The 27,239-nt window shown below is 30.4% G+C and overlaps 2 protein-coding genes and 1 long non-coding RNA gene across 4 annotated transcripts; 1 reads left to right on the forward strand and 2 right to left on the reverse strand.

Moving 5' to 3' along the window:
- Positions 1–1,218: 1,218 nt before the first annotated feature.
- On the reverse strand, positions 1,219–16,480 carry LOC134691553 (transcription termination factor 3, mitochondrial-like). The gene is made up of 6 exons (XM_063552118.1): positions 16,445–16,480; positions 15,456–16,154; positions 13,914–14,058; positions 12,857–12,924; positions 11,166–11,256; positions 1,219–1,502 (listed from the first exon to the last, which is right to left on the reverse strand). The coding sequence occupies exons 1-6, from the start codon at positions 16,478–16,480 to the stop codon at positions 1,225–1,227; spliced, it is 1,317 nt and encodes a 438-aa protein (XP_063408188.1). The 3' UTR covers positions 1,219–1,224.
- Positions 16,481–16,663: 183 nt separating this feature from the next.
- Positions 16,664–18,937, reverse strand: LOC134690621 (uncharacterized). The gene is made up of 2 exons (XR_010101982.1): positions 18,893–18,937; positions 16,664–16,831 (listed from the first exon to the last, which is right to left on the reverse strand). It is a non-coding gene; the product is annotated as an uncharacterized LOC134690621 (long non-coding RNA).
- Positions 18,938–18,989: 52 nt separating this feature from the next.
- On the forward strand, positions 18,990–23,027 carry LOC134690619 (quinone reductase-like). Of its 2 annotated transcripts, XM_063550594.1 has the most exons (4): positions 18,990–19,045; positions 19,209–19,381; positions 20,682–20,921; positions 22,159–23,027. In XM_063550594.1, the coding sequence occupies exons 2-4, from the start codon at positions 19,243–19,245 to the stop codon at positions 22,389–22,391; spliced, it is 612 nt and encodes a 203-aa protein (XP_063406664.1). In that variant the 5' UTR covers positions 18,990–19,045; positions 19,209–19,242; the 3' UTR covers positions 22,392–23,027. The 2 variants fall into 2 exon arrangements, with proteins under 2 accessions (XP_063406664.1, XP_063406663.1); XM_063550593.1 differs by lacking the exon at positions 18,990–19,045 and having other exon boundaries at positions 19,081–19,381.
- The last annotated feature ends 4,212 nt before the right edge of the window (positions 23,028–27,239 follow it).

Consider the following 27,239-nt stretch of genomic DNA (forward strand, 5'->3'; position numbering starts at 1 on the left):
TTAATAGGTAATCATATTCCTGTTTGATGATGGCTACATTAATAAGGAGTGTGTGAGTTATTTGTTATACATAAAACTAACATTATCAATGATGCATATAAATGGGTTCAAGGTCAGTTGAACCCTGTCTGACTTTTAATAATTCTGTGCACCAAATATAGTTAACCTATTGCTTAAATATGTATGATGAAAACTAACCCAACTAAATACATGAAATAAGGTTAGCCATACACAAGGTCAATTTTACTTTCACTATCATTTCAGTATAAACTAACTAACCACCCTTTAGTGGGGTTAGTTTTCATCATAAATTTCTGATCAATTTTCCAGAATTTAAAATTATTCTAGATTCAAATAATTTCTTGAATTTTCTTTTATTTACTTGTGCACTTTAATGTGGAAGCTCCTGTCATCATGATTGTTACATTTCATTTTGAAATGAAGGTTAATTTTAATAAGAAGCCAATCAAACTAAAATGTTTGCACCTGTCCTAAATCAGGAATCTGATGTACAGTAGTTGTCATTTGTTTATGTAATATATACGTGTTTCTCGTTTCTCGTTTTGTTTATATAGATTAGACCGTTGGTTTTCCCGTTTGAATGGTTTTTTAGTAATAGTAATTTTGAGGCCCTTTATAGCTTGTTGTTCGGTGTGAGCCAAGGCTCCGTGTTAAAGGCCGTACTTTAACCTATGATGGTTTACTTTTTAAATTGTTATCTGGATGGGGAGTTGTCTCATTGGCACTCACACCACATCTTCCTATATCTATAAACTATTTTTTTTCCATTTGTAAAGGAGCATAACTCTAGAATAGTAAAATTTAAACTTTATCTGTATTTTGTGTTAATATAAAGTCTTGTGTATAAGTTTCATAACATTTAGTTGAGGCAAACTAAAGTTAAGAGAGCATAAACCAATCCTGGGACAAACAGACGTACAGACAGACAAGAGTTATAATAGACGTATTTACACTTGTATGCAAATTTGTCCGCCATTACGTAAAATCACACAGGTTCCCGTAAACTTTGACATCATAATTTAAAATATTTGACGTCACAATTTAAAAGTGATTGTTGCTTGACGTCAAAAGGTGATTCGGAGTCCAACTAAGGTCATTCGGAGGCAAGATACAGCTAAATACCAAAAGTGTTTGTCATGCAATGTTTGTCATCAATGCTAACAGATTTTTCCCTTACAATATTTTCAAAATGACACAAACATTTCATAATGTTTTAATAAAATCATCATGTAACTCTATTGTCGATTTTGCTACATTTTCACTGAAATAATTATCTGTACCAGAAACAAGATCATGTAAGGAGACAAAATTCTCCTTTTTAGGATCGTACTGATCTCTTCCCAAGCTAGCTAAGAACTGATGCCTACGTTTTAATCTGTCCGTAATGGTTTGGAAGATCTGTGGCCACATAAGAACGTCCTTGTGTGATAGTCCCATTACGTTGTGTAAATAGTCAAAATTAGCACTAAGTTGTTTTATATCTGAAACGACAATGATGTATAGTCAATGTGATAGGTCAATAATGTTTGGTACCAAACTAGTAAAAAATTCAGAAATAATTGCGATTTTAATTATTGTGAAAAATGCGAGAGTTGTAAATGGAATAATTTAAACTCACATTTTCAAATATTTCATATGAATTCAACAGGATTTTTCTCCAAAATTGTAAAAACTGAAATTGCATTAGCATCTAATATGTCAAAATCCCAATAATAAATGCATGCAATGATTTGAATTTACAGTATTTAATATCTTTCTAAACAGAACCAGATTTTACTTATAATTGGACTTAGTTTTTTTGCCGAAACTGTGTGATTAAAATTTTAACAATCTTGATAACTTTCTTAAACTATCCTGGATTTGTACCAAACTTGGACAGAATCATGATTCTAATCATAAGATAGTATCCAGAAGTAAATTTTGTAAAAAAAAATCACATTTTTCCTGTATTTTACTTATAAATGGACTTAGTTTTTCTTCCAGTTAACATTACATAAAGTGTGCAGTTAAAGTTTTAAAACATTTTTAAGATCCTTAAACTATCCTGGATTTTTACCAAACTTGGACAGAAGCTTCTGACAATCAAAAGATAGTATCGAGGGGAACATTTTTATTGATTTTTTTTATCATTTTTGTTGAGTGTGTGATTAACAGCAAAAGTAGGCAAGACACTGGGTTCCGTGGCACACTTACAAATTTTTAGTAATTCCCTCACCTTCCAACTACCAGTACCTTGTCTGTAATGTCAGTTATGTTAAATGACCATTCTATTTACACATTGATATCTACTAGTGTATTGTGAAACTTAGGTGTAAAAAGTATATAAGGACTTAACATAAACACCCTATTGTTTAACTTACGTGTAAGAAGTATATTAGGACATAACATAAACACCCAATTGTTTAACTTACGTGTAAGAAGTATATTAGGACTTAACATAAACACCCTATTGTTTAACTTACGTGTAAGAAGTATATTAGGACTTAACATAAACACCCTATTATTTAACTTACGTGTAAGAAGTATATTAGGACTTAACATAAACACCCTATTGTTTAACTTACGTGTAAGAAGTATATTAGGACTTAACATAAACACCCTATTGTTTAACTTACGTGTAAGAAGTATATTAGGACTTAACATAAACACCCTATTGTTTAACTTACATGTAAGAAGTATATTAGGACTTAACATAAACACCCTATTGTTAACTTACATTAAGAAGTATATTAGGACTTAACATAAACACCCTATTGTTTAACTTATGTGTAAGAAGTATATAAGAACTTAACATAAACACTCTATTGTTTAACTTACGTGTAAGAAATATATTAGGACTTAACATAAACACCCTATTGTTTAACTAACGTGCAAGAAGTGTATTAGGACTTAACATAAACACTCTATTGTTTAACTTACGTGTAAGAAGTGTATTAGGACTTAACATAAACACTCTATTGTTCATCTTACGTGTAAGAAGTATATTAGGACTTAACATAAACACCCTATTGTTTAACTTACGTGTAAGAAGTGTATTAGGACTTAACATAAACACTCTATTATTTAACTTACGTGGAAGAAGTATGTTAGGACTTAACATAAACACCCTATTGTTTAACTAATGTGTAAGAAGTATGTTAGGACTTAACATAAACACTCTATTGTTTAACTAACGTGTAAGAAGTATGTTAGGACTTAACATAAACACCCTAGTGTTTAACTTACGTGTAAGAAGTATATTAGGACTTAACATAAACACCCTATTGTTTAACTGACGTGTAAGAAGTGTATTAGGACTTAACATAAACACCCTATTGTTTAACCTTCTTGTAAGAAGTATATTAGGACTTAACATAAACACCCTATTGTTTAACTTACATTAAGAAGTATGTTAGGACTTAACATAAACACTCTATTGTTTAACTTATGTGTAAGAAGTATATAAGGACTTAACATTAACACCCTATTGTTTAACTTATGTGTAAGAAGTATATAAGGACTTAACATAAACACCCTATTGTTTAACTTATGTGTAAGAAGTATATAAGGACTGAACATTAACACCCTATTGTTTAACTTATGTGTAAGAAGTATATAAGGACTTAACATAAACACCCTATTGTTTAACTTATGTGTAAGAAGTATATTAGGATTTAACATAAACACTCTATTGTTTAACTTACGTGTAAGAAATATATTAGGACTTAACATAAACACCCTATTGTTTAACTTACGTGCAAGAAGTGTATTAGGACTTAACATAAACACTCTATTGTTTAACTTACGTGTAAGAAGTGTATTAGGACTTAACATAAACACTCCATTGTTCATCTTACATGTAAGAAGTATATTAGGACTTAACATAAACACCCTATTGTTTAACTTACGTGTAAAAAGTGTATTAGGACTTAACATAAACACTCTATTATTTAACTTACGTGTAAGAAGTATGTTAGGACTTAACATAAACACTTTATTGTTTAACTTACGTGTAAGAAGTATGTTAGGACTTAACATAAACACCCTAGTGTTTAACTTACTTGTAAGAAGTATATTAGGACTTAACATAAACACTCTATTGTTTAACTTACGTGTAAGAAGTATATTAGGACTTAACATAAACACTCCATTGTTCATCTTACATGTAAGAAGTATATTAGGACTTAACATAAACACCCTATTGTTTAACTTACGTGTAAAAAGTGTATTAGGACTTAACATAAACACTCTATTATTTAACTTACGTGTAAGAAGTATGTTAGGACTTAACATAAACACTTTATTGTTTAACTTACGTGTAAGAAGTATGTTAGGACTTAACATAAACACCCTAGTGTTTAACTTACTTGTAAGAAGTATATTAGGACTTAACATAAACACTCTATTGTTTAACTTACATGTAAAAAGTGTATTAGGACTTAACATAAACACCTTATTGTTTAACTTACATGTAAGAAGTATATTAGGACTTAACATAAACACCCTATTGTTCATCTTACGTGTAAGAAGTATATTAGGACTTAACATAAACACCCTACTGTTTAACTTACATGTAAAAAGTGTATTAGGACTTAACATAAACACCCTATTGTTAAACTTACTTGTAAGAAGTATATTAAGACTTAACATAAACACCCTATGTTTAACTTACGTGTAAGAAGTATATTAAGACTTAACATAAACACCCTATTGTTTAACTTACATTAAGAAGTATGTAAGGACTTAACATAAACACCCTATTGTTTAACTTACATTAAGAAGTATGTTAGGACTTAACATAAACACCCTATTGTTTAACTTACGTATTAGAAGTATATTAGGACATAACATTAACATCCTATTGTTTAACCTTCTTGTAAGAAGTATATTAGGACTTAACATAAACACCCTATTGTTTAACTTACGTGTAAGAAGTATATTAGGACTTAACATAAACACCCTATTGTTTAACTTACTTGTAAGAAGTATATTAGGACATAACATAAACACCCTATTGTTTAACTTATGTGCAAGAAGTGTATTAGGACTTTACATAAACACCTTATTGTTTAACTTACATGTAAGAAGTATATTAGAACATAACATAAACACCCTATTGTTTAACTTACTTGTAAGAAGTATATTAGGACTAAACATAAACACCCTATTGTTTAACTAATGTGCAAGAAGTGTATTAGGACTAAACATAAACACCTTATTGTTTAACTTACATGTAAGAAATTTATAAGAACTTAACATAAACACCCTATTTTTTAACTTACGTGTAAGAAGTATGTTAGGACTTAACATAAACACCCTATTGTTTAACTTACTTGTAAGAAGTATATTAGGACTTAACATAAACACTCTATTGTTTGACTTACGTGTAAGAAGTATATTAGGACTAAACATAAACACCCTATTGTTTAACTTACGTGTAAGAAGTATATAAGGACTAAACATAAACACCTTATTGTTTAACTTACATGTAAGAAATTTATAAGAACTTAACATAAACACCCTATTTTTTAACTTACATGTAAGAAGTATATTAGGTTTTACCATAAACACCCTATTGTTTAACTTACGTACCGTATAAGAAGTATATTAGGACATAACATTAACATCCTATTGTTTAACCTTCTTGTAAGAAGTATATTAGGACTTAACATAAACATCCTATTGTTTAACTTACGTGTAAGAAATTTATAAGAACTTAACATAAACACCCTATTTTTTAACTTACATGTAAGAAGTATATTAGGTTTTACCATAAACACCCTATTGTTTAACTTACATGTAAGAAGTATATTAGGACTGAACATAAACATCCTTTTGTTTTACTTACTTGTAAGAAGTATATAAGAACTTAACATTAACACCCTATTTTTTAACTTACGTGTAAGAAGTATATTAGGTTTTACCATAAACACCCTATTGTTTAACTTACTTGTAAGAAGTATATTAGGACATAACATAAACACCCTATTGTTTAACTTACTTGTAAGAAGTATATTAGGACTGAACATAAACACTCTATTGTTTGACTTACGTGTAAGAAGTATATAAGAACTTAACATAAACACCCTATTGTTTAACTTACATGTAAGAAGTATATTAGGACTAAACATAAACACCCTATTGTTTAACTTACGTGTTAGAAGTATATTAGGACTAAACATAAACACCCTATTGTTTAACTTACGTTTAAGAAGTATATTAGGACTTAACATAAACACTCTATTGTTTAACTGACGTGTAAGAAGTGTATTAGGACTTAACATAAACACCCTATTGTTTAACTTACATTAAGAAGTATGTTAGGACTTAACATAAACACCCTATTGTTTAACTTACGTACCGTATAAGAAGTATATTAGGACATAACATTAACATCCTATTGTTTAACCTTCTTGTAAGAAGTATATTAGGACTTAACATAAACACCCTATTGTTTAACTTACGTGTAAGAAGTATATTAGGACTTAACATAAACACCTTATTGTTTAACTTACGTGTAAGAAATTTATAAGAACTTAACATAAACACCCTATTTTTTAACTTACATGTAAGAAGTATATTAGGTTTTACCATAAACACCCTATTGTTTAACTTACTTGTAAGAAGTATATTAGGACTTAACATAAACACCCTATTGTTTAACTTACATGTAAGAAGTATATTAGGTTTTACCATAAACACCCTATTGTTTAACTTACATGTAAGAAGTATATTAGGTTTTACCATAAACACCCTATTGTTTAACTTACTTGTAAGAAGTATATTAGGACTTAACATAAACACCCTATTGTTTAACTTACATGTAAGAAGTATATTAGGTTTTACCATAAACACCCTATTGTTTAACTTACTTGTAAGAAGTATATTAGGACTTAACATAAACACCCTATTGTTTAACTTACATGTAAGAAGTATATAAGAACTTAACATAAACACCCTATTGTTTAACTTACTTGTAAGAAGTATATTAGGACTTAACATAAACACCCTATTGTTTAACTTACATGTAAGAAGTATATTAGGTTTTACCATAAACACTCTATTGTTTGACTTATGTGTAAGAAGTATATTAGGACTTAACATAAACACCTTATTGTTTAACTTACGTGTAAGAAGTATATAAGAACTTAACATAAACACCTTATTGTTTAACTTACGTGTAAGAAGTATGTTAGGACTTAACATAAACACCCTATTGTTTAACTTACGTGTAAGAAGTATATTAGGACTTAACATAAACACTCTATTGTTTGACTTATGTGTAAGAAGTATATTAGGACTTAACATAAATACCTTATTGTTTAACTTTATACGTGTAAGAAGTATATAAGAACTTAACATAAACACCCTATTGTTTAACTTACATGTAAGAAGTATATTAGGACTTAACATAAACATCCTTTTGTTTTACTTACTTGTAAGAAGTATATAAGAACTTAACATAAACACCCTATTGTTTAACTTACTTGTAAGAAGTATATTAGGTTTTACCATAAACACCCTATTGTTTAACTTACGTGTAAGAAGTATATTAGGTTTTACCATAAACACCCTATTGTTTAACTTACGTGTAAGAAGTATATTAGGACTTAACATAAACATCCTTTTGTTTAACTTACGTGTAAGAAGTATATTAGGTTTTACCATAAACACCCTATTGTTTAACTTACGTGTAAGAAGTATATTAGGTTTTACCATAAACACCCTATTGTTTAACTTACGTGTAAGAAGTATATTAGGACTTAACATAAACACCTTATTGTTTAACTTACGTGTAAGAAGTATATAAGAACTTAACATAAACACCCTATTGTTTAACTTACATGTAAGAAGTATATTAGGACTTAACATAAACATCCTTTTGTTTTACTTACTTGTAAGAAGTATATAAGAACTTAACATAAACACCCTATTTTTTAACTTATGTGTAAGAAGTATATTAGGTTTTACCATAAACACCCTATTGTTTAACTTACGTGTAAGAAGTATATTAGGACTAAACATAAACACCCTATTGTTTAACTTACGTGTAAGAAGTATATTAGGTTTTACCATAAACAACCTATTGTTTAACTTACGTGTAAGAAGTATATTAGGTTTTACCATAAACACCCTATTGTTTAACTTACGTGTAAGAAGTATATTAGGACTTAACATAAACACCTTATTGTTTAACTTACGTGTAAGAAGTATATAAGAACTTAACATAAACACCTTATTGTTTAACTTACGTGTAAGAAGTATATTAGGTTTTACCATAAACACCCTATTGTTTAACTTACGTGTAAGAAGTATATTAGGACTTAACATAAACACCTTATTGTTTAACTTACGTGTAAGAAGTATATAAGAACTTAACATAAACACCTTATTGTTTAACTTACGTGTAAGAAGTATATAAGAACTTAACATAAACACCCTATTGTTTAACTTACATGTAAGAAGTATATTAGAACTTAACATAAACATCCTTTGGTTTAACTTACTTGTAAGAAGTATATTAGGACATAGCATAAACACCCTATTGTTTAACTTACATGCAAGAAGTGTATTAGAACTTAACATAAACACTTTATTGTTTAACTTACATGTAAGAAGTATATTAGAGCAGGAATTAATACACTTACAAACTATCTTGTGTCTACCTAACCTGACTTATGACTTAACATAAACACCTTATTGTTTAACTTACATGTAAGAAGTATATTAGGACATAACATAAACACCCTATTGTTTAACTTACATGTAAGAAGTATATTAGGTTTTACCATAAACACCCTATTGTTTAACTTACGTGTAAGAAGTATATTAGGACTTAACATAAACACCCTATTGTTTAACTTACGTGTAAGAAATTTATAAGAACTTAACATAAACACCCTATTGTTAAACTTACATGTAAGAAGTATATTAGGTTTTACCATAAACACCCTATTGTTTAACTTACGTGTAAGAAGTATATAAGGACTTAACATAAACACCCTATTGTTTAACTTACGTGTAAGAAATTTATAAGAACTTAACATAAACACCCTATTGTTTGACTTACGTGTAAGAAGTATATTAGGACTTAACATAAACACCTTATTGTTTAACTTACGTGTAAGAAGTATATAAGAACTTAACATAAACACCTTATTGTTTAACTTACGTGTAAGAAGTATATTAGGTTTTACCATAAACACCCTATTGTTTAACTTACGTGTAAGAAGTATATTAGGACTTAACATAAACACCTTATTGTTTAACTTACGTGTAAGAAGTATATAAGAACTTAACATAAACACCTTATTGTTTAACTTACGTGTAAGAAGTATATTAGGTTTTACCATAAACACCCTATTGTTTAACTTACGTGTAAGAAGTATATTAGGACTTAACATAAACACCTTATTGTTTAACTTACGTGTAAGAAGTATATAAGAACTTAACATAAACACCTTATTGTTTAACTTACGTGTAAGAAGTATATTAGGTTTTACCATAAACACCCTATTGTTTAACTTACGTGTAAGAAGTATATTAGGACTTAACATAAACACCTTATTGTTTAACTTACGTGTAAGAAGTATATAAGAACTTAACATAAACACCCTATTGTTTAACTTACATGTAAGAAGTATATTAGAACTTAACATAAACATCCTTTTGTTTAACTTACTTGTAAGAAGTATATTAGGACTTAACATAAACACCCTATTGTTTAACTTACTTGTAAGAAGTATATTAGGACTTAACATAAACACCCTATTGTTTAACTTACTTGTAAGAAGTATATTAGGACATAACATAAACACCCTATTGTTTAACTTACATGCAAGAAGTGTATTAGAACTTAACATAAACACTTTATTGTTTAACTTACATGTAAGAAGTATATTAGAGCAGGAATTAATACACTTACAAACTATCTTGTGTCTACCTAACCTGACTTATGACTTAACATAAACACCTTATTGTTTAACTTACATGTAAGAAGTATATTAGGACATAACATAAACACCCTATTGTTTAACTTACATGTAAGAAGTATATTAGGACTAAACATAAACACCCTATTGTTTAACTTACGTGTAAGAAGTATATAAGAACTTAACATAAACACCCTATTGTTTAACTTACATGTAAGAAGTATATTAGAACTTAACATAAACACCCTATTGTTTAACTTACATGTAAGAAGTATATTAGAACTTAACATAAACATCCTTTTGTTTAACTTACTTGTAAGAAGTATATTAGGACTTAACATAAACACCCTATTGTTTAACTTACTTGTAAGAAGTATATTAGGACTTAACATAAACACCCTATTGTTTAACTTACTTGTAAGAAGTATATTAGGACATAACATAAACACCCTATTGTTTAACTTACATGCAAGAAGTGTATTAGGACTTAACATAAACACTTTATTGTTTAACTTACATGTAAGAAGTATATTAGAGCAGGAATTAATACACTTACAAACTATCTTGTGTCTACCTAACCCGACTTATGACTTAACATAAACACCTTATTGTTTAACTTACATGTAAGAAGTATATTAGGACATAACATAAACACCCTATTGTTTAACTTACATGTAAGAAGTATATTAGGACTTAACATAAACACCTTATTGTTTAACTTACGTGTAAGAAGTATATAAGAACTTAACATAAACACCCTATTGTTTAACTTACATGTAAGAAGTATATTAGGACATAACATAAACTCCCTACTGTTTAACTTACATGTAAGAAGTATATTAGGACTTAATATAAACACCCTATTGTTTAACTTACATGTAAGAAGTATATCAGAACTTAACATAAACACCCTATTGTTTAACTTACATGTAAGAAGTATATTAGGACATAAAATAAACTCCCTATTGATTAACTTACATGTAAGAAGTATATTAGGACTTAACATAAACACCCTATTGTTTAACTTACATGTAAGAAGTATATTAGGACTTAATATAAACACCCTATTGTTTAACTTACATGTAAGAAGTATATTAGGACATAAAATAAACTCCCTATTGTTTAACTTACATGTAAGAAGTATTTTAGGACTTAACATTAACACCCTATTGTTTAACTTACATGTAAGAAGTATATTAGGACTTAACATAAACACCCTATTGTTTAACTTACGTGTAAGCAGTATATTAGGACTTAACATAAACATCTTCTTGACCTCGCTCTGAGTGAAACCAAGTATATCTAATAAGTCCTCCTTGATTGCCTTTAAAAAATACAGTTTTAAACCAAGATCAAGATGCAAAAACAAATAATTACATTAGATGAGGGCGGTAAAGGGTTATTTTCGTACAACGTTTTTTGCCTTTTTATTTCACATGTTTTCATGTTTTCGTGTTTTATTTCTCGTTTTCTCGTGTTTTGTTAGATGTGCGTGCTTCGTATTTCCCCTTATTTATTTTCCGTGTTCCGTGTCGGCGCTCTTAATTTTTCGTTCTTGCATTGTTCCACATTTGATTAAAAAGTAAATTGGAACTAACTCAAAGTCAGTGAGTTATTGTACCTTTTGAAACTTGTGTAATTTAATAGAAATTGATGTAGTTTATTGTTACCATTCTACTTTCTATTGTATAATTTCATGTATGCTATACATGTAATAAAGTCCATCATAATAATATTTTTTTCTTCAAATCATATGCAAGTAGCATACGCTAAAAGGTGACCACAAGGTCTTTACGTTCATTAACAATGTCTACAAGAACGGCTGAGTAACAACTGTTGGTACTTTTTTTCTTAATATTTACGATTTTATACCTCGTGCTTCATTTTTCCCGATTTTAATTTTTGCTACGTTTTTGCGATTTTTATGTCACTTGTTTCTGTATTCAGTACCCCCCTTTACCACCCTCTTAGATGTATGTTTCATTATAATACTTTATTCTGATTGGCTAACTGCACATCACATGTTATTCCTTAAGCAATTGCATTACTCATAAAACTTTTCAATCATGATAACACATGGTCCCACAATAAAGTTTACAGGTGAATTAAATAAAACAATTATAAAATTTGTGTTTTCATGATCATAGCCAGGGGTCGAATATAAGCTTTTTTGTGTACTGGCCAGTCGGACCAGTGGACTAATAATCTACTGGTCCGGCTCCAAATCTACTGGTCCTAAAAATGTCGTTCATTCCACAAACACTAATATGAATAATAACCCATCCCCCCACCCCCAATAAACATAATTTAATTCACAGGCATTTTTTTGGTAAATAAATTGAAATACCAAGCAGTTAGTGATTTAAATCGACAATTCTCTGCTGATCCATTGAACCACCAGCTGACAAAGTCTACTGATCTGACGAAAATTCTACTGGTCTCGGACCACCACGCTAATTTAGACCCCTGATCATAGCTAAAAAATGTATTTATAAGTATTGAATGCTTCTTTTTGTAACTTCATTGGGTTGTAAAAGCGTTGACTTTGTGCACATTTTTAGAATGAAGGGCTTCCGCGCTTCATACAAAATTTACTTTGTTCAACGCTTTTACACCCCAATGAAGTTACAAAAAGAAGCATTCAATTCTAAAATATACAATTTTTTAAGCTAAGAAAATGACAAATTTAGTAAGCTTTTTAATTGCAGATCAATTATACCCTGGAATTAAGAATTTTATAATTTAATCTGGTTCAATTTACAAGTGAAGACTTTCGACAATAACAAGCTTGAAGATTTGTCAGACATCTCATCAGTCTATTGTTGCTCTCTATATGCCATTTAGTTGCTTTTATTCTTGGGTTGCTTTCTTATTGACAAATATATACCCCCCTTTTTTTATTTTCTTGATAATTTACAGTATACCTGTACTCTAAATCTTTTTTGTGTAATCAACTTAGGACACTTAGTCATTGACTGTCGCACCTCACTACCTGAAATGGAACACATACTCATTATTTACATGCATATTAGACTGTTGGTTTTCCCGTTTGAATGGTTTTACACTAGTAATTTTGGGGCCATTTATAGCTTGTTGTTTGGTGTGAGCCAAGGCTCCGTGTTGAAGGCTGTACTTTAACCTATAATGGTTTACTTTTTAAATTGTTATTTGGATGGAGAGTTGTCTCATTGGCACTCACACCACATCTTCCTATATCTATATAGTATTCATTTTTTTCGTGGATATCAATATTTGTGAATTGGAATAAAAATTTAATTTTCTTGTACGTGTATAATGTCGATTTATTCATTTTTGTGGCTACAAATTTTCATGGATTTAGGAAAACTTGCATATTCATGTATATTAAAATTCTTGATTTAGGAAAAGTTTGCATACATTCCTTTAGAAAATTTGTATTTCTTTGAACGTTTCAATTGGTGGTTCTCCTGTTCCCACGAAATCCACGGAAAGTGGTATCCATGAATATCAATGAATCCACAGTATTTGATTCCAAAAGAAGTGTAATGACATTAGCCTATAAAACAACTACATTAGTTTGAACATTTTAAATCAGCTACCTTTACCAAAGAAAGCCTTTAAATGAGTACCTAATGATTAATAATGTGGATTCATTTATTTTTGTGGATACCAATTTTCGTGGATTGAGGAAAACTTATATGTTTGTGGATATTTAATTTCTTGGTTTTGGAGAAATCTGCATACAAGCTTATAGAAAATCTGGTATTCATTGAACATTTAATTTCGCGGTTCATCTATTCCCACGAAAATTGGTATCCAAAGAATAATAATGTAATGAATCCACAGTTATGAATCCACAGTAAAAAAAAAACACTTTGTAGCAAAAATAGTCTATAAATGTGTTTTATAAATGCTTCTCATTTCTTGTTTTTAATTTTTTTACAAGAATGTATGTGATGGATAGCATAGGCAGACAAAAAGACACTAAAAATGTGTTCCTACCTGAAAGTTTAAACTGTTTTTGATAGTATCCTAACTGTCCATCCAGCTGTTCTACGGTCAGGGATAAAGCCTTTGAATTTCTTGTAACTATTGAGGCGATATTGACTTTAGAAAATCTCTTTGAACGAAGGTAATTTATTCTAACCTGGAAAAAAGAAAATTGATTAATTTTATACATGTAAAAAGTGGTTAGTTGCTAACTATCACAATAGTTTTTTATTTAATATTATTAGCTTAAGGATGTACTTAGGTGAGGTTTAGGAATGTGTGTCAAATGTTCTGCATCCTTGGTTTTTGTCGAGCCTTCGACTTTAGTCAAAAAAGCGAGACTAAGCGATCCTACATTCCGTCGGCGGCGGCGTCCACAAATATTCACTCTGTGGTTAAAGTTTTTGAAAATTTAATAACTTTCTTAAACTATACTGGATTTCTACCAAACTTGGACAGAAGCTTGTTTATGATCATAAGATAGTATCCAGAAGTAAATTTTTCAAAAATAAAATTCCATTTTCTCTGTTTTTTACTTATAAATGGACTTAGTTTTTCTGCGGGGAAACATTACATTCACTCTGTGGTTAAAGTTTTTAAAATTTGAATATCTTTCTTAAACTATACTGGATTTTTACCAAACTTGGACAGAAGCTTGTTTATGATCATAAGATAGTATCCAGAAGTAAATTTTGTAAAAAAATAAATCCAGTTAACATAATATACAGTCTGCACTTTAAGTTTTTAAAACATTTATTCGATTCATAAACTATCCTGAAATGTATACCAAACTTGGACAGAAGCATCTTACAATCAAAAGATAATATCAGTAGGAATATTTTTATTGATTGTTTTCCTCATTTTTGTTGAGCCTGGGAGTTACAGCAAAAGTAGGCGAGACACTGGGTTCTGCAGAACCCTTACGAATTTTTTTCCTTCAATACAGCCATGAGAGGGTCAAATATTTTGCACCGTAACACCCATGTTTCTTTTCATACATTTCTTCAATAGCTCATAAAAGGTCATTTTACCAAAATTTCAGCAGATTCTTGATTTCTTTTCTTATGATTTGAGACCCAATCAATACTTATGCAAATAAAAGGTAAAAGTCCAAGTCAGCATTTTCCCTCCATTTTTTAAAACTCAAATATCTTGAAAGGAGCTCCATAACCTTTCAATATTTTAAGCTTATTTCGTTCCTAATAGTTAATGCACTTCCAAATTATAGTACCAATTCTAATTTAAAAACACATCAACAAATCAACATACAGTACACAATCTATGCCCTTATACAGCATATTACATTGAGTGTGTAGGTATTAGATAAAGATAATATCTTTGACTAGCTTGCTAGTTAGCTGAACCAAGTAGTAATTAATCAGTACTACCTTCCCTAAATAAGAGTAGACTAGTTCGACAGATAACCCATCTGGACTAGACTAAGTCCAAAAAGAGGGTAGTATACCTTACCTGACTTCACACTTCAGCTAGCAAGCAAGCTAGTAAAAGATATTACCTTTACCTACAAACTCAATGCATGTTGCTGTAAATTACCTTTAAGTCTGTTATTTCCGCTTTAAACAAGAAAGGATTTTTCGTAATGACCCTACAAAGGTCAGCATCAGCCACACCTATCTCTTTTAAGAAAAGTAACAATGGCTGCACATCGTTTTCATAGTTCAGTTGAACCAGCATATCTGCAGCACCTTGTTTCTCAATCTCTGCCAGGCTGACACCAAGCATGACTAGATTTGACAACACCACTGATTCTTTCACAAGTGGGGCTAAATGGTAAATTGGTTCATATATTTTCTTTTGTCCTCTAGAAATACTGGGAAAATCCAAATCTGTAGATGTATCTGACATAGGATGGTGATCCTGAACTGTAATAAGTTTATTTTCCTGATTGATATCATTGCTCTGTCCTCTATCCTCAGTAGATATTGAACATTCACTTGTACTGGTGATCAAAACACTTTGACCTTGATGTTCTTGATAATTTGTTGACCTTGAAAGGTTTGAATCAAAGTCTTCACTTTTAGTTTGTGTTGATTGATCTGTAATTACATTTTCTGTATCACTAATGTTACTTATTATATTTTGGTTTGTTGTTACATCATCTGTGTTATCATGGTGATTAATTAAATATTGACCTGGTTTCTTTATGTCTATCGTCACACCAGATGTATGATTATTTTTTGGTACTGTGAATACACCAACTTCACCATTTTCATTTTCTGAAAACATAATATTCTGAATTAGAACAAGAATGTGTCCATTGTACACACAAGCCCAACTCACACTTTCATTTTCTATGTTCATTGGACCGTGAAATTGGTGTAAAAAATACTATTTGGCATTAAAATTAGAAAGATCATATCATAGGGAACATGTGTACTGAGTTTCAAGTTAATTGGACTTCAACTTCATCATGAACTACCTAAAACAAAAACTTAAACTTGATGTTGGACAGATGGACACAGAAAGAAAAACGTATTGCCCCTAAGTGGTACATAAAAACAGGTAAGAAATATTCAACATACAAACATTATAGTGGGTCTATCATTCTTCTTTGCCATCTTAGACATTTAAGCTCATATACATGTGATAGACTGAAACTCATATCAGGAGATTTAGGAAATTTTTATTAAAAGTTTAGACCTCAGATCTCGCTTTGCGCCCCCATAAAAATTCTGACTATGACCAAAAAGGAACATTCCCCCCTCTGTTGAAGTTAATCATGTTTATTGTGCCTGATCTACCTGTATTTTTTAGAGTACCATTTGTAATATCCTCCTCAGCCTTGACATTACTTGACATTGACCTCACACATGTGTTTCTATGGCAACAATACAGTGGGACATTACTTTGAGCTCTCTGTGTAATACCCCGATACAAACATGCCACAATTCTCTTTGACAACATTTCACCTGTAATGAATAAAGGAAATATAAATAAAAAGGTGTGTTCAAAACTATTTACATATCATTTATCATAGATATTTGTACAAGTTTCAGGTTCTTCTAAATATATCTTTAGCAAGTAAGGAACCTCGAAAGTAGTTGTTCTATGTCATAGCTTAAGGAAGCTCGCGGGTATAAAAAAAATAAACATTTATTTTTCATTATAAATTTTATTAATTACCTTTAGTAGTTGTTACTTCATCATAAAATAAAAAAATCATTCCAAAAAATCAGTTTGAGTTGGGTTCAGGTGACTTTTACACTTTAGATCTATATCATTGAAAAAGCTCTAAATTATCTCCCTTTGGTGAAAATTGCCATTTTTTGGCATTAAAATTGAAATATTTATTTATCTTTTTTAACGCATCAGTGACCTTTATTATTTATTGTTGTTTTCGAATAAGCTGTACATAAACTTAATGACTGTAATTTGGTTCTTTTTTTATATCGTTATTTACCGCTATTTCTCCTATTAGTTCAACAGAAAAAAAGAACATTAACAAAAATGTATGCTTCTTTTGAAGGCAGATTGTGAGCCTAAAGTAAGCCTAAATGAAAGGTGACCCCATTTTTCATTTCATTTTTCTAATAAGTATAAGATAAAGTTCATTTATAGAAAAATATAGCAAAATCTTATATTAGATAAAAAATTTGATTTAGACCCGTGAGCCCCCTAAATGGTTTATTTTTCTTATTTGGAGAGTTGGAGGTTCATGGCAGATCTTTGAGTGTTTCCTGTTTAATTTCATTAAACAAATTATAATCTGTGGACATTTGACAATTTTCATATTACCTAATTTTGACTCTGAAGGTTTTTTTTTTTTGACAGGTCACATTCTCTGTTGTTGGACATTCTGGTACCATAGGAACATAAGGAAATAAAATCATGCTTTCAAACATTCAAATCTTCATTTAACTTTTGTTTATCTAGTGGATGCCACTCACAGGCCTTAACATTTTTCAAACTGCTCAGGTAAGTCTGTACCCTGGGTAGTTTTTAAGGTGTATACAGCCATTTTTTGCCATTTGTTATGATGAACATATTTATGCTATGAAAGCTTCAAGCCCTCCAGTCTAAATAATTAATTTATAAAGACGTCTTGAAAGGCTATCTTAATTATTTTTTGACAGCCTAAAAAAACCTTCCCAGACGTCATAATTATTTGGACAAGCCGGCATCATTTTGGATTATTCTGCCACTTAACTTAAGTTTAAAATAGACCATTTATTTGTCTTTTTGTTGTTGGGATGTACAAGTACCCGGCCACATCCACTTGTATTTTTGTCTATCTGAGAAGTTAAGCCTTTTTCAACTGATTTTTACAGTTCGTTCTTATGTTGTACTGTTATACCCCTGTTCCAGGTTAGGGGGAGGGTTGGGATCCAGCTTACAATGTTTAACCCCGCCACATTATGTATGGATGTGCCTGTCCCAAGTCAAGAGCCTGTAATTCAGTGGTTGTTGTTTGTTTATGTGTAACATATTTGTTTTTCATTAATTTTTTTATATAAATAAGGCCATTAGTTTTCTTGTTTGAAATGTTTTACATTGTCTTATCAGGGCCTTTTATAGCTGCCTATGGGGTATGGGATTTGCTCATTGTTGAAGGCCATTACAGTGACCTATAGTTGTTAATTTCTGTGTCATTTTGGTCTCTTGTGGACAGTTGTCTCATTGACAATCATACCACATCTTCTGTTTTACATTTACATTTTCCAACCCCAAGATTAAAATATTTAAGATTTTGATATTCAACACATAGTCTATATGTACATAGTGTATGCTTTTAACTAATTTTTGAATGAAATGCACTTTAGAGTGTTGTTTACTTCATCAGACCAGACATGCCATGGCATAGACAGATATATATATAGATCTGCATACAAATTTAATAATAATATGTACAATAATTTGAAAATTATGAAGGATTTTGGTTTTATAAGTTCATGAAGCATGTTATAAAATGTATAATTCAAAACTTCAACAATCTTCTTTCTAACTTCTCTTTAAATATATATGTCAATTACTTGATTTTTCTCTCTCAGACTCAGTGAATGTACAGCATGTTGATGTGAAATAAAGGGAGATAATTTTAAAAGGTCAAAATCTAGCTAAACATAAAAAGGGAAATAACTCAACTGGTCAATATTTAGAACAAGTTCCAAAGACAAAGTTAAAAGGTGGAATGTTATAGTAGAGCGGCTTTGTTGTATTTTAAATAGTTCTGAATTGTAACTGTATTATTCAGCTAAATGGAAGTCCATGTATAAATATCGAAATATTAATTTAAATTTAGTAGTCTAGAATCAACTCTTCTCTTTTTCATATTATTGGTATGTACAGAGCTTATCTAAAAGAACTAGACACTAAAAACAGAATGGCTTCATCAAAAGCAGCTAGCAAATTGAAAGCTATATTATTCCTAGGAACAGTCAGAGAAAATCGAGTTGGATTACGAGTTGCAAGATTTATGCAGAAACAGCTTGAAAAAAGAAATTATGAGGTTGAAATGTTTGGTATGTAGCAGTTTTTATATTTTTTAATATGATCAGTACAGAAATTGAAATTTCTCTGAACTGTGAAAGTATAGATGTGTTCTCAAAAATGCTTATTGTTTGTTAAGCTCACATGGGTTAAAGGGCCAAAAACAATTTATCATGTGTCATCTGATTTCAACTACACCAAATCTTTTTAACAAAAACAAGAAAAACAAAAAAACAACTTTGTTCATTATTTTTTTAAAGAATTTATATGTGCTTAAACATGTTAAAGATATGGCCACTACTGCAACTATGAATAGAAAACTATAACAATACATTTAAACTACATATGTACATATAACTGTAATACATAATGTTATCTAATTTTCAATTACTCAGCCATTGATGGACTTTAATTAATTTATCCTTTAATAATTTTAGTAAACTATAGTGTTGATTTATAGTTTAATATTCATCTCCCCGCTATTCTCGACCTAGGGACAGTTTGAACTCACAATATGGTATTTAGCTATATATATATCTGCCACTGTCTACACCAAATTGTATTCTCTCATTCAAAGTAGGAAGTTTTGAACCATTCAATAGAGAATACTAATTGATTGTTGGTTGCTTTACGCCGCATTAGCACAAAAAAGCAATATCTCGGCAAAATAGAGAATAATATAAATTTACATTAATTTGGGCATTCAAAAATAAAATAATAAATCATAAGGATGCACTGATAAAGTCTAAGCCTTACGCTAAACAGATACTCTAAGTTATTTGGTTCACTACTGACCCCCTATAGATCCATAGAGTAAGTAAAATCATAAGGGGGGGGGGGGGGCATAGCAGGAATCGCCTTTTGATTTTGCTTACCCTCTAGTTACTCATGAAAATATAAAATTATACAACCTTGTAAAAGCAGTGAATAATTGACCTAATATAAAAAGTTTTAAATGATGTTTTATATAAATACTGTACCTTGTATTAAAACAGGCTATCATTTTTAATTATGGAATTATTATAATTTCTTGTTGTGTTTGAAATTTTTGATGAATTCCATGGTTATTTTGTATTATGATGTTTTGATCAGTGCATAAAACTTTCTAACCAATGTATTTTGTATATAGATAGTGTTGTGCGCGGCACAGTACATTCTATTGAAAATGTGCTATCTTTTTTGTAATAGAAAGTGTTGTGCATAGCACAGAACATTATAATACAGAATAAACATGGAATTCATTAAAAATTTTCGAGCTCAAGAAATTATGAAAATTCAATAATTAAAAATAATTCCAACTTCAAATAATAGCCTGTTATTATCTCATTTCAGATCCATTGGAGATGAAATTCCCCCTTCTGCAAAAGCCAGTACATTTCTATGGCCCAGAAAGAACAGGAGCTCCTGAGTGGCTTCAGGAGGCTGAAAAGAAGATCAAGGCAGCTGATGCTTTTGTCATTGTATCTGGGGAGTATAACCACTCCATACCCCCAGCATTGTCTAACATGTTGGATCATTTTCCTGGATCAATATTTTCATACAAACCAAGTGCAATAGTGTGTTATTCTCCAGGTATGTTCGCTGTGTATTGTGAGGGTGGTAATGGGGGGTACGTTCATGACGATTATTGGTAAAAATTTGTGCCAAATGATATTAACGATAATTTTTGGTGCATGGTGATAAAATGTACACTTTCTATCAGGCAATAAAAAAATTGACTGATATTGACGAATCATGTTAAATATTGCTACTTTCATCAATGATGATTGGCTGTCACCAAATAGACAATCTTGAAAGTGGTGTTCAATACCAAAAATTAATCAATCAACCTATTAGCTGATTGATTGTTGGTGTTTTAACGCCACTTTTAAAGACCACTTTTGGGCTATTATGTGACTACCAGTTTTCAATTGTGGAGGAAGCTGGATTGCCTAAAGAAAACCACTGTAGACCTTCAATACACCTTCAATACACCTTGTCGCTATTTGTCCGCCATTACTGGATATCACACAGGTTCCCGTAAAATTTTGACGTCACAATACAAAATATCTGATGCCACAATGGAAAAGTGATTGTTGAATGCGTCAAAAGTTCAAGCGGACGGGTCAGTGGGGAAATAATGATAAAAGTCATTCCGAAAAAAAAGTACTATAGTTAAAGATGAACATTTGTACTAATTTGAAAAGGACGAAGTGATTGATCTTTTAAAAAAGACATAAAGAAATAAAAGACACACTCATTAAAACTGTGAAATGACCATAGCTATTAGTACATGAATGATAAGAACACCAATGACAGATCAACTGGAAACAAGGAGGTTAAATACCACATAAATGATAAAACATAGATACAAATTATGAGACATTATCATCGCTTGTATTTCTTATCTTCATCCTACAGCCATGCAAGCACAAAAACAGCATCCAGCCATTCTCCGGCGCAGAGTTCATATCCGTTCCATACATGCTTTGCAATACTGCACTTAATATTGAGTGTAGTGTTACAAAATATTGAACGGAACGGATATGTGAGCTCTGCGCCGGAGATTGGCATCCAGAGAGCATTATATTTTTCAATGTAACAAGAAAAGATGTTGCTGTGCAATATTTTAAAGGAACTTATTTTCTGTGAAATACGTTCAAGCATAAAAAACGTATTTCCTATTTATAATAACTGAAAATTTTAAGCTGGTTATTTCCCTTGGAACATACTGTTATTTGAGTCCCAATATACTTATAGAGCTCGACAATATTGAATAGAAAAATGAACATGAAACCAGTCAGTGTACATTTTTTATTGTCTTTTTCAGGTATTTATGGAGGGATGAGGGCTGCCATGGCATTGAGACCACTGCTCAGTGAAATAGGAACATTATCTGTATCTAATATATTTGGGATTCCAGAAGTTCACAAAGCCCTGGATGAGGAAGGTGTCCCCAAAAATGACCATATGGAAAAGGGTGCAGGCAAACTTCTGGACCAGTTAGACTGGTATGCAACAGCCATGAAAAATCATAGGAACACTGCCGGAGTACCTCAATAAACTGTCATCTGCTTATAGGACTTAGTCATAACATACTTACTCAAAACAGACTTAGTCAAAAAACATACTTAGTCACAATCTGTATATGAATTTAAGTTGAAGTTTCCCTTTTTATTTCTATTGCTGTTTCTATGTATTATTTAAATAATAATTGCAGTGGAATGTGATTAATTTTTAAAATCTGGTTACTGTAAACTAACTGATTTTCGAGTTAAGAAAACTTTGACAATTTAATTTGCAATTTTTAAATTTATTTGGGTTGTGAAATTAGGAAAGATTTACATATAAGATTTACACATATATTCAAAATATTTTGATACTTCTGTTAATCGTAAAAAAAATCCTAGCGAAAATTATTTGGTATACCATGTATACAGTTCTTTTAGTTATATTGTATGAAATAAATGATTGCTTTCTGGCGAAAAAGCTAGTTGAAGCAGGCTCTTAAGCTTTGCTGTTGCAAAAATGTTACTAAAAAAGTTTGATTGTAATCCAAGTTTGAATAAAAGTAACAATTATGAATAATTTAGAACAGGAATTTAAATGGAAAAGAAATCATATTTAAAGCATTTTATTTCAGTACAACTACAAATTGCTGTTACACCCAACACAATGAACAAGTAGTATACTTTTACATTTATTATGGCTTTCTTCTTATATTTAAAATTTAATCAAAATTAACGAGCCAAATTAATTTTAGTCAAGGTGTTTGGTAGTTGGTACCACTGTAAAACTGACTATTTAATATTATTTCTATTTATAGATATTTACAGATCTTATGCTGTACTAATTTAATGCCTATGCTTTTGCTTTGCCTTTGCTTTGCAAAACATTTTATTATTGTTAAGATTTACATTGAACCTGCTATAAAGGTCACCTTTGTAAAGGGAGATCACCCTCTTCATTTCCTGTTATGCCAATCCATATGCATTTTGAACCTCAATTCAAAGGTTATTTAATATAATGGGGGTCTCTGGATCCAAGGATGACCTTTATAAATAGGTTTGAAATTTACATGGACACAAATGTACTAAGCGTCCATTGCATAATATATATATTTATAGATATGTTAACTTTCCTCAATGCCAGGGGAGATAATTGAGAAAAAATATTTTTTATCTTGTTTATTAATTTATTATCTATTTTATTTGTTATCTATTTTAGAGATGATGTAAAACAGTGAGGATAAGTCATGAAATTTCAATATTATTTACAAAAATTTAACATGACAAACATGATTCATTCAACTTCGGTAAATGTTCTGTGTCTAAATTTCAAGAGAGATTTGTAATGTTTTTGCTGTCTTTAACATGAGTGATTGTTATGACTGATGGATTGCCCTGTGTGTATTGTAAAATAGATTTGTTTAAATAATGATTTCCAACTGAGTGTATATCTAACAATATTTGAATGCTTGCTTATTGTGCTTTGAATGTGCAGCTTTTTCATTATAAACTAAAATTTCTCAGGACTATTTTTTAGTGGAATTAAATGTCATGACAATATTATTTGAGAGTAATGAAGCTTTATGACATTATTTTTTTTTAGAGTGGAATGAATTGTCATAATATTTTCATTTTGGTAGAATGATCATGATATTTTTATTTTGGTAGAATGAAATGCAATGTCATTATTTTTTGAGTGGATTAAAATATCCTAAAATTGCAATATCTGATTTTGTTGGAAAGTATTTTTCAAATGAATATTTTTTTATTTATTTTTTTACTTTTTTGATGTTTCATTAAAAAAAAATAAAAAATAACACTCTAAGGTATGAGCCCCCACCCCCTTGATGTTAAATGATTATCCCTAATGTCACAAATGGTGTTGATTTCTATTAACAAAAATTAGATAAAAACAATTATGTGTGGTTCTTATATTTGATTACCTCTCGGTGTATCTATTTTCCTTATATGTATTGATAATTTCTATTGTCAGGTTATTAATTTACTACTTTGTAGTTTGGTTAGATCTGATTTTGTTTTTAATTATAATGGTTTTTGGAATTATAATGGTCTCAGTGATTAGGTTCATCAAGGGTATCCTATATCTGGTGATACTCAGTTTACCGGTACAATTATTTATTATATGCTATTTACATTGAATTTTGAACCTTTGTTGCTGCCCTACATGCTGATGGCATTCCGGGCAGTAAGTAAGTAATTTACATTGTACTATGAAATTTTTGCACTTTCTACTATGTTTACAAAAAATATGATTGAATGCATATCAGATTATTAGAACTCCCATATCAAATTCCAATTGGAATATTTGTATAGTATTTACATAGCATGTTCTACAATCTTCAAATCAATCCCAATTGTTTTCTGTATATAAACATTTGCATTAATGCACAGAAAAGTTTCAAATTTTTTGAATTTACGGTATATATTTCATGATATTTTAGTTTCTTTTTACCTATTTATGATTTTTATTTTTTGTATGTAATTTTATATGAGTAATGTGTTTCTGTTTCAACTAACAATGTCATGGCAGTTTAAATATGTGTTCATTTTCAATACATTAAAACAATCCAATTGTAATTTGTAGTTTTTTTCGTTTTATCGTTTTTATGCCCCACCTACGATAGTAGAGGGGCATTATGTTTTCTGATCTGTGCCTCTGTTTGTTCGGCCGTTCGTTCGTCCCGCTCCAGGTTAAAGTTTTTGGTCGAGGTAGTTTTTGATGAAGCTGAAGTTCAATCAATTTGAAACTTGGTACACTTGTTGCTTATGATATGATCTTTCTAATTTTAAAGTCAAATTAGACATTTGACCCCAATTTCACGGTCAACTGAACATAGAAAATGAAAGTGCAAGTTTCAGGTTAAAGTTTTTGGTCAAGGTAGTTTTTGATGAAGCTTAAGTCCAATCAACTTGAAACTTAGTACACTTGTTGCTTATGATATGATCTTTCTAACTTTAAAGCCAAATTAGACTTTTGACCCCAATTTCACGGTCCACTGAACATAGAAAATGAAAGTGGGAGTTTCAGGTTAAAGTTTTTGGTCAAGGTAGATTTTGATGAAGTTGAAGACCTAACAACTTGAAACTTAGTACACATATTCCATATGGTATGATCTTTCTAATTTTAATGCCAAATTAGATTTTCTACCCAATTTCACGGTCCATTGAACATTGAAAATGATAGTGCGAGTGGGGCATCCGTGTACTTAGGACACATTCTTGTTTTTATAAAGATTGCTGGACAGTTGGTTACCGTATCCTGTTTGAATGGTTGTACAAAGTAATTTTTGGGGCTGTTTTATATCTTTTTGTTCGGTGTGAGCCAAGGCTCCCCAAATGAAGACCATACTTTGACCTATTAATCTACAGACAGGACCCAAAACACAGTTTGGTGTAAAAATGTTGATTGACATATTCAATCTTTCATTGAAATACATATGAGGTGTTTATAGTTAAGAAAATTTTATCTTCATATTTTTTCCATTCATTTGTTAAGTTTTATTTATTAATTTTTTAGAAGATTTTTCATGGACCACCAAGCACAAAAATATACCCAATATCATTTTATTCAAATATCAGAAACCAAGATCAATAAAATTAAGAATGGAAATGGGGAATGTGTCAAAGAGACAACAACCCGACCAAATAAAAAAACAGCAGCAGAAGGTCACCAACAGGTCTTCAATGTAGCGAGAAAGACTTGATAACTTTCACCATCCCTCCTTTTACCAATGTTTGTATGTGTGTATGTATATAGATTTGTGTATGTGTGTATGTATATAGATTTGTGTATGTGTGTATGTATATAGATTTGTGTATGTATATAGATTGGTGTATGTGTGTATGTATATAGATTTGTCTGTTTATGGAGCAATCCTCGAGAACTGCATGGGTACAATGGAATCTGTGTACACTCCCTATCAGGATTAAGGACTAAAAAATAAAATGTAAATTTCATAAATAAATAATAGTAAAAAAAAAAAATTTAAATGAAAATTAACTTTAAACGACCTTATACAGGCATGGGCCGGAAAGTAATCCTCAAAAAGTTGATGGTATTCCGTAACTAAAGAAGAACAATCCCCACCCGAACACGAGATTTAAGAGCATACTGTGTAAACTTAAGAAGTTGTATGTTTCTTACCTTAATGTGTATTTTAAAACTTGATGCAATTTTCAAACTTCCAGATATCAAGGCCATAACGCATACAGTGCTGTGCAAACGTCATTTACAAGTCCAATAGGCAAATATCCAAGAAAATGCAAGTTATCTTCATTCCACATGATAAGGTATCCATGAAAATAAATTAAACCACAGTACATCCACGAGACAGCATCAAATCGACACAAACAAATAGAGTATGTGTCCATAGGACAGATGATGCCCCTGCTTCCACAGTTATAAAGGGGCATAACAGGAAGATGGTTAAAGTAATGTCCCCCAAATTCAAACTTGATCTGTGTTTTGTGACAATAAGCATTATGTATAAGTTTTTTAACATTTAGTTGAGACACACTAAAGTTAGAGAAAAGAAACCAATCTTGGGACGTTCAATTGTGCATACTGACAGATGGACCCACAAGGGGAACGCTTAAGGAAGCTGGCTTGTCATGTTTTGGAATTTTTGTCAGATTTTCGGAATCCTCTGGTTTTATGCATTTGAATGCCTTGAAAAAATTTGCCAGGTGACCCCCATTTTTCTTTTTGTAAATCTTTAACATGTATAATGATAAGCCATCTGTAAAAGTCTTATAAAATATTAATTACTTTTTAACAGTTTTTGAGGACTTCAACTTGATAATGATAAAGCTATGAAAAGTCAAGAGAGAATATTTTCCGGCCAAAATTTGAATAGCTAATATCTCGAAAACAAGCACTGTG

The sequence above is a fragment of the Mytilus trossulus genome, chromosome 11 (genome assembly GCF_036588685.1).
Source record: "Mytilus trossulus isolate FHL-02 chromosome 11, PNRI_Mtr1.1.1.hap1, whole genome shotgun sequence".
NCBI lineage: Eukaryota > Metazoa > Mollusca > Bivalvia > Mytilida > Mytilidae > Mytilus > Mytilus trossulus.

Excerpts from the sequence above, each read along its gene's own strand:
- LOC134691553 (XM_063552118.1), bottom strand. The coding sequence starts at position 16,480 with ATGGCAAAGAAGAATGATAGACCCACTATAATGTTT. Across the intron at positions 16,155-16,444 it reads ATAGACCCACTATAATGTTT|AATATTATGTTTTCAGAAAA; the intron begins GTATGTTGAATA and ends GTTCTAATTCAG. Across the intron at positions 12,925-13,913 it reads AAAACAGTTTAAACTTTCAG|GTAGTGAGGTGCGACAGTCA; the intron begins GTAGGAACACAT and ends GTTCCATTTCAG.
- LOC134690619 (XM_063550593.1), top strand. The coding sequence starts at position 19,201 with ATGTACAGAGCTTATCTAAAAGAACTAGACACTAAAAACAGAATGGCT. Across the intron at positions 19,382-20,681 it reads TTATGAGGTTGAAATGTTTG|ATCCATTGGAGATGAAATTC; the intron begins GTATGTAGCAGT and ends ATCTCATTTCAG. Across the intron at positions 20,922-22,158 it reads AATAGTGTGTTATTCTCCAG|GTATTTATGGAGGGATGAGG; the intron begins GTATGTTCGCTG and ends TGTCTTTTTCAG.